Source organism: Octodon degus, unplaced genomic scaffold (genome assembly GCF_000260255.1).
Source record: "Octodon degus isolate 3935 unplaced genomic scaffold, OctDeg1.0 scaffold00075, whole genome shotgun sequence".
Classification (NCBI taxonomy): Eukaryota; Metazoa; Chordata; class Mammalia; order Rodentia; family Octodontidae; genus Octodon; species Octodon degus.
This window is the reverse complement of record NW_004524651.1, coordinates 6,790,081-6,804,197: the sequence shown is the minus strand read 5'-3', so window position 1 is coordinate 6,804,197 and position 14,117 is coordinate 6,790,081. Positions and strand designations below refer to the sequence as shown.

Genomic DNA, 14,117 nt, shown 5'->3' with positions numbered 1-14,117 from the left:
CAAGTTTCCAGGAAAGTTCCAAGGAGAGGACAGTCTCTGCGTGGGCTCCTGTTGTTAACATTGTCATTACTGCACATGGCAGGGGCTTGTACCCTGAGTCTATGGATGGTCTCCGGGGAGTCGACCCGCCCTGTGTTATGTTCATACCAACATACATTTCCCATGCAGAGCTATGTAGGTCAAGACTGCCCCTCTTGTTCCATCAATCCTTTTACTCTGCAATCTTGCTCTCGCGTTTTCTTTCCCTAATAAAGTTTTGGGCTGAGACCTCCCAGGCAGTGTGCACACCAGCGTGTGCACAGGCGGACGACACACTGCCCAAGGGCTCGGGGGTGTGCCTCCTCCGTACTCCCCGACCTGGGGGTTCAACCACACAGCAACATGCTTGCACTAAGGACAGACCTTTTAAGATCTTACTCTGTGAAGCTAGTCCCTACACCAGAATGGCCTGGGGTCCTTTTCCAGAAAAGTGTACATTGTTCATTACCCTCCGAAAAGATTTGGATGCAAGAAAAATTAAAACCCTCTAGGACAGACTGCCTACATATCAAACACTAACTTAATAATAAAGGCTACTTAAAAATATGACACATTGTTTTTTCCCCTTGAAATATTAAGGGATGAAAGGCCACAAGATCACTCTTTTTTTGTTTGTTTTTGTTTTGCGTCAAAGAATGCATTTATGTATTTGAAAACTTTTGTTTGTTTGTTTGCAGTACCAGGGATTGAACTCAGGATTTTGTGCTTGCCAGGCAGGTGCTTATTCTATTAAGCTATGCCCCTGGCCTGAGATGAGAACTTTCTAACTCAGTTTTACTTGTGAAGATTAAAAAATAATAGTATTAGAGATCTAAGATTCTGGAAGAACTGTCCTGGTATAAACTTCCTTTGATCAATCTTTTGAATATCTTATGTGTATTGGTTGTCACTGTCTAATGTTGGGGTTTTATTTCAGACTTACAGACTCCAGTCTGCTGTTAGAAGATTATTCTTCCAACTTGAGCCCCAAAACGAAGCGAGCAAAGCACAGTCTTCTATCTGGAGAGGAGAAGGAAAATCTGCCAAGTGCCTACATGGTGCCCATTTACTCCGGGAGGTGCGTGCACTTTCTCTTTCTGTGTAGACTGCTAGAAGTCAGGAATGAGTGGTGCCGAGAGTAACGGGAGCTACGGTCTGTTGAGCGCTCAGCCTACTCTGATTGCAGAAGCTCCTAGGACGCTCGCAGCCCTGCACCAAGAAAGCTGCGCTCCTTGCAAACAGAGGAAGCCAATCAGGACAGAAGAACACAGTGGCACCTGTGTGACTAGTTGGGATGGGCTATAAAGAAGGGTCAAGGGTATAAAACATCTGTAGTCCCAGCATGCTGGAAATGGAGGCAAGAAGATCACAAGTTTGAGCCACGCCTGGGCCCCTTACCACCTTGAGACACTGTCTCAAAATAATTTTTTTTTTTTAAAAAAGCGATAGGGTGGGGTTGGGGATGTAGCTCAAAGTGAAGCCCCTGGGTTCAATTCCCAATATTATCCTCTGCCCATAAAAAGACTAAAATGCTGAATGAGCTTAAAAAAAATAGAACTCCAGATGATAGGTTTAGGTAGCTGAAAAATATCTTGGCTCATTATTCACCAGGAGTAAATAAAATCATAATGTGAGTTACTGGCTCACATCTGGTCAACAGAGACATCACTGTTAATCTATTTCTAGATAAACTCTAAACTGAATCACACGACTCTGTTGCACCAGCTCTCTCACTCATAGAAGTGCATTTCAGTGGTACTAATGTTGGAAGGAACTTGAAAGAGATGTGTCTGAGACACCAGGAAGAGCCATCGGGCGTGTCCCTGGCCTGCCCTGGCTCTGCAGGGTCACAGTGACTGCAGGGTCATCCCTGTAACCACAGTGGTGCTCAAATCTTGTCCTCCCAGAGTCAGTGGTGCGGAAAGCCGGTCCTCCCTGGGGTCAGGAAGTGGTCGGTGATGCTGGTGGCCTCTTCCTCATGCCCTGTGGTCTCCTTTCCATTACCATTTCCAACTCCTTTCAGAGACCTATGGGATAACTGCCCTACATCCAGATAAGAAGGCCAGGGGAAAATAACATTTGGGGCTTAGCCTTTTATCTGGGGTTCCTGAGTCGTGAACATGAACTTCCAGAGAAGTACGTGTAATATGCTAGGTATGTGTGCCCAGAACCAGCCCTTCGCAGTGGTGTGACGGCCACCTACACAGGGCAGCAGATGCTGAGGGTGGAGAAGGAGGAGGAGGCGGAGAGGGAGGAGAAAGAGGAGGAAAAAGAAGAGGAGCAGGAAAAGGAGGAGGAGGGGAGGAGGAAAAGGATGTTTGTCTCTTGCTTTTCTCTTACTTTGTATGAAAAGACAAATACTTAAGGGGTGAGGATGCAGCTCAGTGGTAGGTATGTGCTTCTCAGGTACTCGAAAATTAGCAATCCGTAGGATCCATGATCTGCTATTATTATGTTCTAGGCAAATGCATGTCAGTGGAATTACAGATACAGAAGAAGAGAGAATTAAAGAAGCGGCTGCTTACATAGCTCAGAGAAATCTCCTTGCCAGTGAGGAAGGGATCAGGGCGTCCAAGCAGCTCACAGCATCCAAGAGGTCCGCGCACTCCACACAGGCCACGTCCACGCTGGAAAGGGAGGAAAGCCTGGAAAAGAAGTCGAGGGAAGCCACCATCCGAGAAAAGGCAGACCTCCTGTCGCTGAGAAAAACAGTAAGAACAGATAACTTAATGTCACTCACAAGAGTGGAAACACATGTGACACATAGTGTGTGTGTGTGTGTGTGTGTGTGTGTGTGTGTAGATAAGGATTGATTTACTTGAAATGAAGACATACATGGCCTACGAAGTGACGGAACTGAAGAAAAGGAGAGAGACAGCAATTTGTGCAGGCTAAAGAAGGTTTTAAACTTAAGGGAGTTTTCCTGTTTTTGTTTTTATTTTTATTTATTTATATTTTAATAAGGACCTACAGGGTCTCACTACTACATGGGACTCTTAGTGATCCGCCTGTGTTCAGCCTCCCGAGAGCTGGGATTACAGGCGTGCACCACCACACCCAGGCTCAATCACCCTCTCAGCACACCGCAGGGGCAGGGCCAGCACTGCGGGCTGGGGGTGAACCCTGACCACCATGTCTACCTAAGCGGGCACTGTAATCTGCTGAGTATTTGGCCCGCCCTTGTCTTGTATTTTATTTTATTATTTTAAAGAGAGGGAAAAAACAATAAAAATGATACAGAATTTCAAAACAAGATGGTAGGTAATTAGCAGTGGCTGTTATATTGCATGTAGTTACCTTCAAAGTACTTGCTCAGCTTTCCAGGTACAAGCACGCAAAACTGACCAAACTAAATGCTCCTTTCAATGAACTAATAGAAATTAATAGTACAGATACCTTAGCTATCTTGTGTATATGTACATATCTTTTTCCTATTCCTTCTTTTTTCTTTTCCCCCATCATAGTTGTTTTTTCCTTTTAAGCAGTCTCTTTCCCTTTCACAATATCTATGGTAGATTTTGGACCTTATTTACTCTTTTAGCTTCCTTCTTTTTTTTAATGGATGTTTTGGGGGGTTTTTTTGTACAGGGTCTCACTACTCAGCTCAGACTCATAGTGATCCTTGCGTTTTCAGCCTCCCCAGTGCTGGGATTATAGGAATGCATCACCTCGCCCGGACTCACTGGCTGGCTAGCATGCCCAGGGGCAGGGCTGGCATGGCATGTGATGCCAGGATCGAACCCCACTCGCTATGCTTGCTTAAGCAGGCACTTAGTCTATGAGCTATCTTGCCGGCCCTTACTCTTCCAGTTTCTTACACTAGGGAGGCAATAAGATGCTTACAGACACAGATCTGATTTATTTCCTTTGTGAATATGGTCTCTAGTTGCATCCATTTACCTGTAAAAGATTCAACTTTATCTTTTTTATAGCTGAGTAATACTCCATTGCATAAACATACCACATCTTTTTTATCCATTCTTTGGTTGGTAGACATCTGGATTGTTTCCAAGATTTAGCTATGACAAGTTGTGCTGCTGTAATCATGAGTGCACATATATTGCTGTGGTGTTATGTTTTCTCTTCTTCTGGGAAAATTCTCAGAAGGTAAATAGCTCAGTTGAATGGGACCTCCGACCCTTGTTTTTTGAGAAATCTCCACACTGATTCCCACTGGTTGCACCAGTCTGCACTCCCACCAGCAGTGGAGAGGGGTTCCTTTTCCCCCACAACCTCTCCAACATTTGTTATTGGTTGACTTCTTGATGACAGCCATTCTTTGTGGAGTGAGATGAAATCTCAGTGTTGTTTTAATTTGCATTTCTCAAATGACTAATGATGTTGAACATGTTTTCATATACTTATTCACCATTTGTATTTTTTTTAGCTGAGAAGTATGTTTTCATTTCAGAGCCCCATTTTTGAATTGGTTCTTTGAGTTTTGGGGACCTGATTTTGAAAAATTCTTTGTATGTTCTAGATATAAATCTTTTGTCTGAGGAACAGTTGATTAAAAATGTTTCCCCATCAAAAGAAATAAACTGGCCAGTGGGATAGCTCAGTGGACTAAGCGCCTGCTTAGGCAAGCACAGGGACCAGGATTCGATCCTGGTACCATATGTCGCACCAGCCCCACCCTCGGTGCACTGAGGCAGCCACCACAACCAGGTATGTGGCACATGCCTGTAAGCCCAGCATTGGGGAGGTTGAAAACAGGAGGATCACTATGAGTCCAATCTGCGTAGTGAGACCTTGTACCAAATACAGAAAGAAAGAAAGAACCAACAGAGTGAAAAGTAAACAAGCTTTAAACCTCATGGAATTCCAGATTTTAAAGAAAGTAAGATTCTAATGAAGAACCTTGAAAATCTACTTTAGAAATTTTGCCCAAGTTTAGAATATTAAATATTAAATGTTAAATAATTACATCTGTCTTTTTTTTTTTAATTTTATTTATGTATTTTATTTATTTTGTGTGTGGGGCCAGCTCGGCCCACCAGGGGGCAGGGCTGGCTGGCATGTGGTGCTGGGGGATTGAACCGTGGTCCCTGTGCTTTGCTAAGCTTGTTCTAATTAGGTGCTTTAGACCACTGAGCCATCTCACCAGCCCTACATCTGTCTTTAAAAGAGGGGGAAGACAATGTGTGTTATGCAAATGCAAAAATAATCAGATAAAAAACCTAAAATGCTTGCCTCTACCTGTTGTTTTAGCCCCAGAAGTTCCTTTGGCTTAGTAGATTTGGGGTGATGTTTTATTTGTTCCAGTTAGAAGAGACCCAGGCCTATCACGGCAAGCTAAATGAGGACCATCTTCTCCATGCTCCGGAGTTCATCATCAAACCTCGCTCTCACACGGTGTGGGAGAAGGAGAGCGTGAAACTGCACTGCTCCGTGGCGGGCTGGCCAGAGCCCCGGCTCACGTGGTACGTTGCCCTCACGTGGTACATTGCCCTCACGTGGTACGTTGCCCTCACGTGGTACGTTGCCCTCACGTGGTACGTTGCCCTCACGTGGTACGTTGCCCTCACGTGGTACGTTGCCCTCACGTGGTACGTTGCCCTCACGTGGTACGTTGCCCTCACGTTACGCTCACTCTGCTACCATAACCTCTGTTTACCCTGGTGGAGAATAGAGAATTGTAAGATGCAAGGGTCGGGGAGACGTTGCGAGCTTAGAAAGGTTCTCAGGAGTGATGGATGTTGCTCAGGCGTTATGTTTTAGTCATCCTATTTACAAACCAAAGCATGTCAGTAATCACTGAGGACCATTAGGTAAAGCTTTGCTTCCAGAGGTGAACTTTACAATGTGGTACGGTTTCATAAGCGGAAACTTTTTTTTTATGTATTTAATACACGGTCTCCAGGGTCTCACTGTACAGATCAGACTCAGTGATCCTCCTGTTTTCAGCCTCCCAAGCGCTGGGATTACAGGCGTCACCACACCCGGTCTCAATTGCCCTCTCAGTGCGCCCTGGGACCACCGCCAGCAGGGCAAGGGATGCAACAGCCACCCACCCACCCCTCCTATCCCCCACTCCCACCCCCACTCTTCCCACCTCCCCAGTCCCTGTGTCTGCTTAAGCAAGTACTTTAATCTGCTGAGCTACCTGGCCCACCAGAAACTGCTTCTTAAGAAATAACTATCGGGGCCTGCCAAATAACTCAGCGGATTAAAGTGCTTGCAAGCAGGCTCAGGGGCTGGGGTTCTATCCCAGGGTCTGCTGTGCCGGCCTGGTCCCTGGGGCACGCTGAGACGGCAATTGAGACTGGGTGTGGTGACGCACACCTGTAATCCCAGCTCTTGGGAGGCTGTAAGCAAGTGGATCACTACGAGTCTGATCTGAACAGAACACTCTGTAGACCCTTCTCTAAAATACAAAAAAGAAAAAAGAAAAAGAAAGAAATAACTGTCGTCCCCAGGGCTCCCATCTCTGCCCTCACGTGCTGCCTTCAGGGTCACTTCTGACTGCGAATCCAGAGGACCTGGAGGGCAGGCTCCTCTGATGGCCCCGAGGTGCCCTCTCTCCCTGAAGAGAGGTTCTCCCTCCATCGGAGGTCTAATTGCAGCTGTCAGGGCCTCTGGCGTCCTCAGCCGCAGAGCCGCCCTTTCCAACATCAGGAGCCCACTCGAAAAGACGATTCCATGTTACCTGCTGACACGGGTGTGCTCGAGCTGTTTGCCAGGCTCAGCACTTCGGGTGAACGCGCCCCATCGTCGCTGTCCGAGTGCCGCGCACACGCCGCTGCTCCCTTGTGCCTGTCTTCCACCTGCTTTATCCCTAATGTCTGGAGGACACCTGCGGGCGCATCGCTGCGGAGGCGGCTGGTGTGATGAGCCGGTCCACCGGCTCAGAGTCCTCAAGGAGCAGGTGCTAAGGTTTTAAGACTTTGCCTGTGACAGCAGTTTGCCTTCTATAGTTTTCCATCTACTTACAGTTTCTCTGTGTATGTAAACTTTTTTGAGGTTCTTGAATCTGAAAACTAAAGAATGAAAACCAAAGATGGATATGAGTTATTATGGCAAATAATTTAAGATAAACAAAGCTGAGAAGTGTGAGAACATAACTCAGAAAAAATGAAGTTTTAAAGTCAGTTCCGAAGTGTGAAATCTGAAAAGGAGTTACAAACTCTTCTGTGGCCTTTCAAAGAAATGTCACTTCTAAAAATTTGAGAGGGAGCTGGGAGCTGAGCTCAGTGGAACCGCACTGCCGGGCATGAGTGGGCCCCGGCTTCCGCCCTTTCCCTGCAAACAAATGAATTTTAAAGCTGAATTCCCTCCCACCTGAAAAAGATAACCTGAACTTTCCTGTGGAAATCCACAGGCCATGACAAATTGAAAGCCTCAAGATATTATTTAGTGAGTAAAAGTTCTTATTTCATAATTAAAATACATTAATAATAAATGAAGAGTCCCTCATTGAGTAAACATATTTATGACACTTTTTTATCTTTCTTCTGCTTTTTAAAAATTAAAGATAATCTTCACAGTGGCGAAAACATTAAATGTGATATTTGAAAAAGAAAAAAAACTTCAAAAGGATACAAAGTCATCTCTGGTAGATAAATACTGGATTAATTTCTCAAAGGTCCTTTTATTCTGTCACATGCCCAGCAACTGGAACAAAAATCCCAGCCATGTCTCATTGCTGCTGTTATTAAACCGGATTGATTTCAGGAAAACAGAATTCAACCTCAGAGATTAAACTAATGCTTGCGTTACTGGCCTGGAAAAAGAAGTGACTTAAAAACAAACAAAAAGATATTTTAAATCCCCAGAAAAAAATAAATATGGGAGTCCTAACCTGCAACCTTTAGAATTCTTGCTAAATTCAAAAAGAGAAATATTGTCCTTTTTCATTCATCATCTTTAACAGAGTTGAGAAGAGTGATGATTGGCCCCTACGTCCTGCGTGTGTGGCTTGGAAATATTTATTTTGCTTTGTCCCGCGAAGGCTTGGGAGGCGGTTCATTTCCTGGAGCGGCCTCTTGCAGGCCGCACACACTCTTGGCACTTGGAGGGATGACTTCTGTGTCACCAGCCAGCCTGAGTTCTCAGCCACTGAGCGAGACAGCAGAGACGGTGTCGCCACAGACAGGCAGCCCCCAGCCAGCCTCAGCAGTCAGTTGTCCTAGAGGGTCTGCCTGGAGCACTGCACAGACAGCCTTGCCTCCGAAGCTCTGCAAGCAGGGATGGCGAAGCACCAGTTGATCTGTTTCTGAGAGCAAGATCTGCCCCGAAGTTTTTTTAATCACTTGCAGATGATTGACAATTCGCTATGGCAATGTACAGAGTCAGTTCCAGGTTCGTGGGGCAGGAAGCTTATGGGAACCCAAGGTTAGCAGTACAGTTTAGGCTCCAGGCCCGGCCAGGGCCTCTTCGGCCTGGGAGCCTGAAACTCAAGTCTCTCTTGCTGCCACGTAGACTCACCTCTAGGGGGAGCCCCAGTGCGGGATTACGGCCCTTGCAACGCTGGTTGCCTTTGGCTCAACACCCACTCCTGGGTGTTGTAGCTCACTGTGCAAAACGGGTACAGAGTCTCCCGGCTGTGAGCAATCTTCCCCTCAGCGAACGGGAACCCGCCACCCACACCAGGAGCTGGCACTTTTGGGTGCCCGCTGAGTTCAAGGATGAGAGAAACCCTGGGAGGGCCTTCCGGAGCGGCAGGGGTGAAGCGCTGCTGGAGAAGCACATCCTGCCGCCAGCACTTCACGCAGTCAGGTCTTTGCGCACGGTCCAAGAGCCAGGCCGCCCCAACTTTGGGTGGTGGGGGAGCTCGGCTCCAGGCTTCCGCTGGCTACTGCAGTGGGAGCCCCGAGGCCAGCGAATGGTGAGAGTAACTGCTCTCCCACCGGGCACACGGGAACCACCGTCTATCGAAGGGGTACCGGGCTGGCCAGTGAGCGCTGAGCCCCTCCAGGCCCTGCGCAGAGACTGCCGATCTGTTCCCAGTCACTCGGAAGGCGGGGACACCGGGCAGGGGGCAGCCGACCCCAGGGGCTTTGTCAGCAGAAAAGGAAAAATGTCCGTGCCGTGGAAAATACATTTATATGATAATTTACTAGTTTAAAAAGAAACATAATTTATTTGCATAATGGAATTCCGGAAGGAGCGTAAGAACCTACAGAGAGCAGATGACGTCCAGGGAAGATGAAGTGGGCGAGAAGGAGCCATCCTTTGTGCTTTTTGGCTTTGGAGCATAAAAGTGTATGACCTCATCAGACTTAAAATTATGTGAAGTAGAGGAGAAGAAAAGGTTCTCTTGGAGAGAAGGTGAGACTTGTTCAGTTTTGCCCTTTTAAAAAGAGCCATGTCGAGTTGGACTTCTACCCCGAAGCTTAGGTCACGTTTGCGAGTGGAAATCCTGCTTGCGCCGCAGGGAGCTGTGAGAAGCACATTCGCTGGAAGTAGGAGAGGCTTTCTCCAAGGCCAGCACCTGGGCGCGGGAGCTGCGAGTGGATCCTGACCCAGATGCCCAAGTGACACTCACCATGTGTGACTCGAATGCTTCACCTTGGCCTGAAAGTTGCTGTCCAGCAAGCACCTGAAGAAATGTGTCATAAAGAAATATATTTTATAGCCTGGGACTAAAATAATATGAAAAATGTGTCCTAGGAAGATTCCAGAGATTTATAAAGCTTCTATTTTTACAAATTATGAGAATTTATGTAGAATCACTGTCTTAATTCTAAGGCAGAATATATAGATTTATAAAATTAATTTCTTTTTTATTTTTATTAATTTTATTGAGAAAGAAATAGCAACAAGACAGTTTCGAAACAGGTTAGTAGGACAGTTACAATAATTAATACATTGAATATTGTGTCTTCGTAGTAGTTATTCATAGTACAAGATGCAGACATGATATCCTGTCTAAGCACTATTAGTACAAATCTTTCTTTTCATTAAATTAAGAGAAAGTAGCTGTATATCTGTCTATAAGATTCATTTCTAAGCACCTGCTTAGGCAAGCACAGGGACTGGGGTTTGATCCCTGTCACCACATGCTAAGCTGGTCCCACCCCAGGCAATGTTGAGGCAGCCTCAGTGGTGCAGGCCTGTAATCCCAGTGCTGGGGAGGCTGAAAACAGGAGGATCACTAGGAGTCTGAGCTGTGTAGTGAGGCCCTGTACCAACACATTTAAAAAAATAAAGTACATGAAAAACAATTAGTTTAGCATATATTTAAATTTAACAGTTGCTACTATATAATTGTAAGAAAATAGCTTATATTTAAAATAGTTAACAGCAGGACATGGTAATATACCCTAAATGCCAGCACGTGGAAGGCGGAAGCAGGATGACCACCACAAGTATGAGGCCAGCCTGGGCTGTATAGTGAGTTCAAGGTCATCCTGGCCCTGTCTTAAAAGTTAACAAGTTATTTACAAATTTTTTAAAAATCTTTTATTTATTTATTTATTTGGTACAGGGTCTCTCCACACAGCTCAGACTCATAGTGATCATCCTGTCTCAGCCTCCCCAGTGCTGGCATTACAGGCATGCGCCGCAACTCCCATTTTCAGGGCTGGCATGGCATGACGTACCAGGGATTGAACCTGGGTTCTTACACTTGCCAGGTAGGCTCTTGGACCACCGAGCTGTCTTCCAGCCCTAAAAATTATTACAATATCTCAAAATAAGGATTTGGAGGTTTATTTTAGATTTTTCTTATTTACTGAGTTCCCAAATTTATCCTAATGGGACAGACCTCTCTCTCAGGTAACTGGCTGCTGGAGTGGGTAGTAGCTATTCATGATTTAAGATTGGATTCTAAGCAGCAACCCCATGAGATTCAACATGTTCAAGATCATTTTGATATGTATTATTTGTTGATAAAAAAATGTATCATGAAGCCTTTTTGCCTGCCATATTTTACACTGCCAAAGGGCTTTCCTTCTAAGCCCTCGTTACTAAAGTCAGTTAAAACAGCATTTGTATGAAAGGGCAGTATAAATGTAAGTATGTGTTTTATGCACATAAATGAAAAAGAATCACCGAGTGACAGCATGTTCATAGGCTACCTAAAAATAGTACCCGAGATGATGGCCATCTGAGCACTCCCTGGGGGCACAAAGGCTCTTGACAGCCCCTGGGTGGGATTATTGCCCTCCAAAATTAGCCTATGGCAGGCCAGTTTGGAATTTCACGTTCCAGAAATAAGAAGCTGTGTATAAGAAGCGGACCAAAAATCCTTTCCTTTCTCACTCGATCCTGAAGACACAGATCTCAAATGACCCCACACCTGAAGGCCTCTAAAGTGAAATGCACTGCAAAATAGACTGCAATTGCTTCTAGACTTAATCCTTCCTATTCCTTTAGACAAGCGTTTGCCTCACTAGCATCTAGTGGCCCCGAGGAAAGACAAGAAGCTCTGTGGCTAAAGTGTTACGTGTGCCTCCAACCTAGCTTCTCTGCCAGGCGGTCACAGGAGAAGACCCGTGGGTGCTCAGCCGGGGAGGCACGAAGGTGCTAAGGCGAGGAGGGCTGGGTGGCAGGGCGGGTGATGCAACCCTGGGAGCCGCAAAATACTGGTTCAGCTCAAACTTCACAGGGGCATGGACGGCATTGCTGAGCAGACGCCAGCCCAAGTGTCAGTTGCTTGTCGGGCAGGGCGTGGCACAATGCTAGTGCTGCGAGCTCTCCAGTGCCGAGAGGAGCTGCTGAAAGCCCTCCAGCCTGTGAGGCCCAGGTCCACAGTGACTTAAGCCAGCACGGAGAAGCTGCCTGGGAACATGCTCTCTCCTGCCACGCTCACAGAGGGGTGTGGGGGAGGTTGGGAGGAGCTCGCAGCTCATCTGATGGAGTCCTCCTGGCTGGCAGAGTGGAATGGAAGCCGCTTCTGGGCTGGCAGAAAGTAGTGTGGCACCAACCACAGAGGTTTTCTGTGTGTGTGTGTGTGTGTGTGTGTGTGTGTGTGTGTGTTTGCGTGTGTGTGGCCCCACAGCCACAGCTGCCGAGCAGCTTCGATTCTTGGGCTGGGCTAACACCTTCCACTTCTTAACAAGGGCAGCAAGGCTCGGAGAGCCCCAGCTTCCTTCCTTCCATGCACTCCCTTAGAAGCACGCACATGAGGAAGCTTGTACCTGCCTGAACTCTGTTCCTTTTAAAAAAATGAAGCTTCCAAATGGTGTTTTGCAACTTACCTATTCCATTATGTCACACAATACTTCTGTCCAATTGGACTTGACCATTGTGTGCCTCATATTGTTGACTTATCCTTCCCAAGTGCGGGATGGAAGCAGGCACAACCAGACGTCATCCCCACCTTCAAGGGACTCACAACTTGGTAGAGTGGCACGGTCCAACTGTCATTTGATACATGTTATCTTTATGTAACTGTTCCCTTGATATGTATTGATATCTTTCTTGTGAACCAAGTCACTGACTCAGACGTGGGATCCACTCCCGCTGCCTGGGGTTTCAAGCAGGGGTCCTCCGAATCAGTGGTGCTGGGTCTCACTCTTCAAGGGTGAGTTGGGGTTTGCTAGGTGCAGGAGAGCAATGCATGTTTATTTATTTATTTATTTATATTATTTTTTGTATCTTAGGGAAGGGGCTACAGGGTGTTCAGGGTCTCACTACTAGATCGGATTCGTAGTGATCCGCCTGTTTTCAGCCTCCCAAGAGCTGGGATTATAGGTACACGTCACCATACCCAGTCTCAATTGCTGTCTCAATGTGCCTGGGGGCCAGGGCCGGCACTGCATGCCCAGGGTTCAAACCTTCAGCCCCTGTGCCTGCTTGCAGGCGCTTTATTCCGCTGAGATAATTGGCCAGCCCTGAGTAATGCATTTTAAAAAGGAGAAAAACAAATGATGTGCTTTAGGAAGTATATTGGCTTTTCATGGCTGTATCAAAGCATCCATGGCTGCTGACTAATCTATAAATAAAAGAGGTTAATTCATGCATCAGCCACACAAGGAATGGGCACATCATGTACTGCAAATGTGGACTAATAAAGAGAGAAAGAATAAATCATTTAAGTCAACTGCTTTTTCAATACAGTGGCACTGATTTTAGCAACACACAAGAATGTTAGCAGCAAGAATATTTGCTTTTCTCCTACAAAGACAGCCAACACCAGAAAGTCTTGTTCTGTGTTATGACAACGTCTGAGCTTCCTGACGGAAGTATAACATAGTCACAAGCAGTGTTTGTTACACAAAGATGTAGCGCTCTGGTGAATTTGTATCCATGGAGCACATTCACTTCACCAGCACTCAAATCAAGAAACCAAACAAACAAGGAAGACACCTCCTGCGGGTGCCCCACCCCACCCCAGGATTTCAAATCCTGACTTTCAGCAACATTAGATAACCTTTTAGCTTATGCACTTTTTTTTTTTTGGCAGAACAGGGGTTTGAACTCAGACCCTTGCGCTTGCTAGGGAAGTGCTTATTCTACTGCGCCATCTCCCTGGCCCCTGCACTTTTAAATAAAAGCAAGCATTATGCTATGTAAATTTTAGTGACTGGCTTTTTTTTTCAAAACATGTGCACAGTATTTGTTTATTTTTTTGTGAACAGTTCAAGATTTTCATGTAAATATTATGGAAGATAGGAAAGCACTTTGGCAAGGCGTTTACTGTCCATGGGTGAGCACAGCCATCTACTGCTTGCCCACTGACAAAGGCACATCAGGCTTGCAAAGCAGAGCCTGGCACGTGTGTGTCTCCATGGACCCCCTGGGGACTCAGGCTTATGATTCACATGAAGGAAAGTACACAATTAATCACCCAGGGTTTTGATATAACATAATTAAGTGCATAAGTTTCCTTTGGAGATTGACTCCTTGCCCCCTACCTAGTACACCTGCAGAAAGGGACCAGCCTAAGCCAAGCACATAGGAAGTTTAGAGTCAAGATCTTGAGGCAGTGATAAAGTACCCCCAAGGGTTGGGAGTTTCGGTAGGGCAGAAATAGTCAGGACAGGAAGAGCAATGGTTGATTAAGTTCCATGTTTACTCCTAGTTTATATTGTGTACTCATATTAATCAAAATTGGGGGCCTGGCCCTAGCTCAGGCCTTTAAGTGGCTGCTTCCACAAAGCTGTCAGCCTCAGGTTGCTGGAGTTCGAACCTCACACCTCTCCAGCTGGCCA

The 14,117-nt window shown here is 46.1% G+C and overlaps 1 protein-coding gene across 2 annotated transcripts in view; it reads left to right on the top strand.

Moving 5' to 3' along the window:
- Myom1 (myomesin 1) overlaps positions 1-14,117 on the top strand; it is a 137,162-nt gene that overhangs the window by 20,499 nt on the left and 102,546 nt on the right. For both annotated transcript variants that reach the window (XM_004635793.2, XM_023720381.1), the window contains exons 3-5: positions 956-1,096; positions 2,480-2,729; positions 5,284-5,441. In XM_004635793.2, the coding sequence (XP_004635850.1) occupies positions 956-1,096; positions 2,480-2,729; positions 5,284-5,441 (549 nt within the window). The remainder of the gene's footprint in view (positions 1-955; positions 1,097-2,479; positions 2,730-5,283; positions 5,442-14,117) is intronic.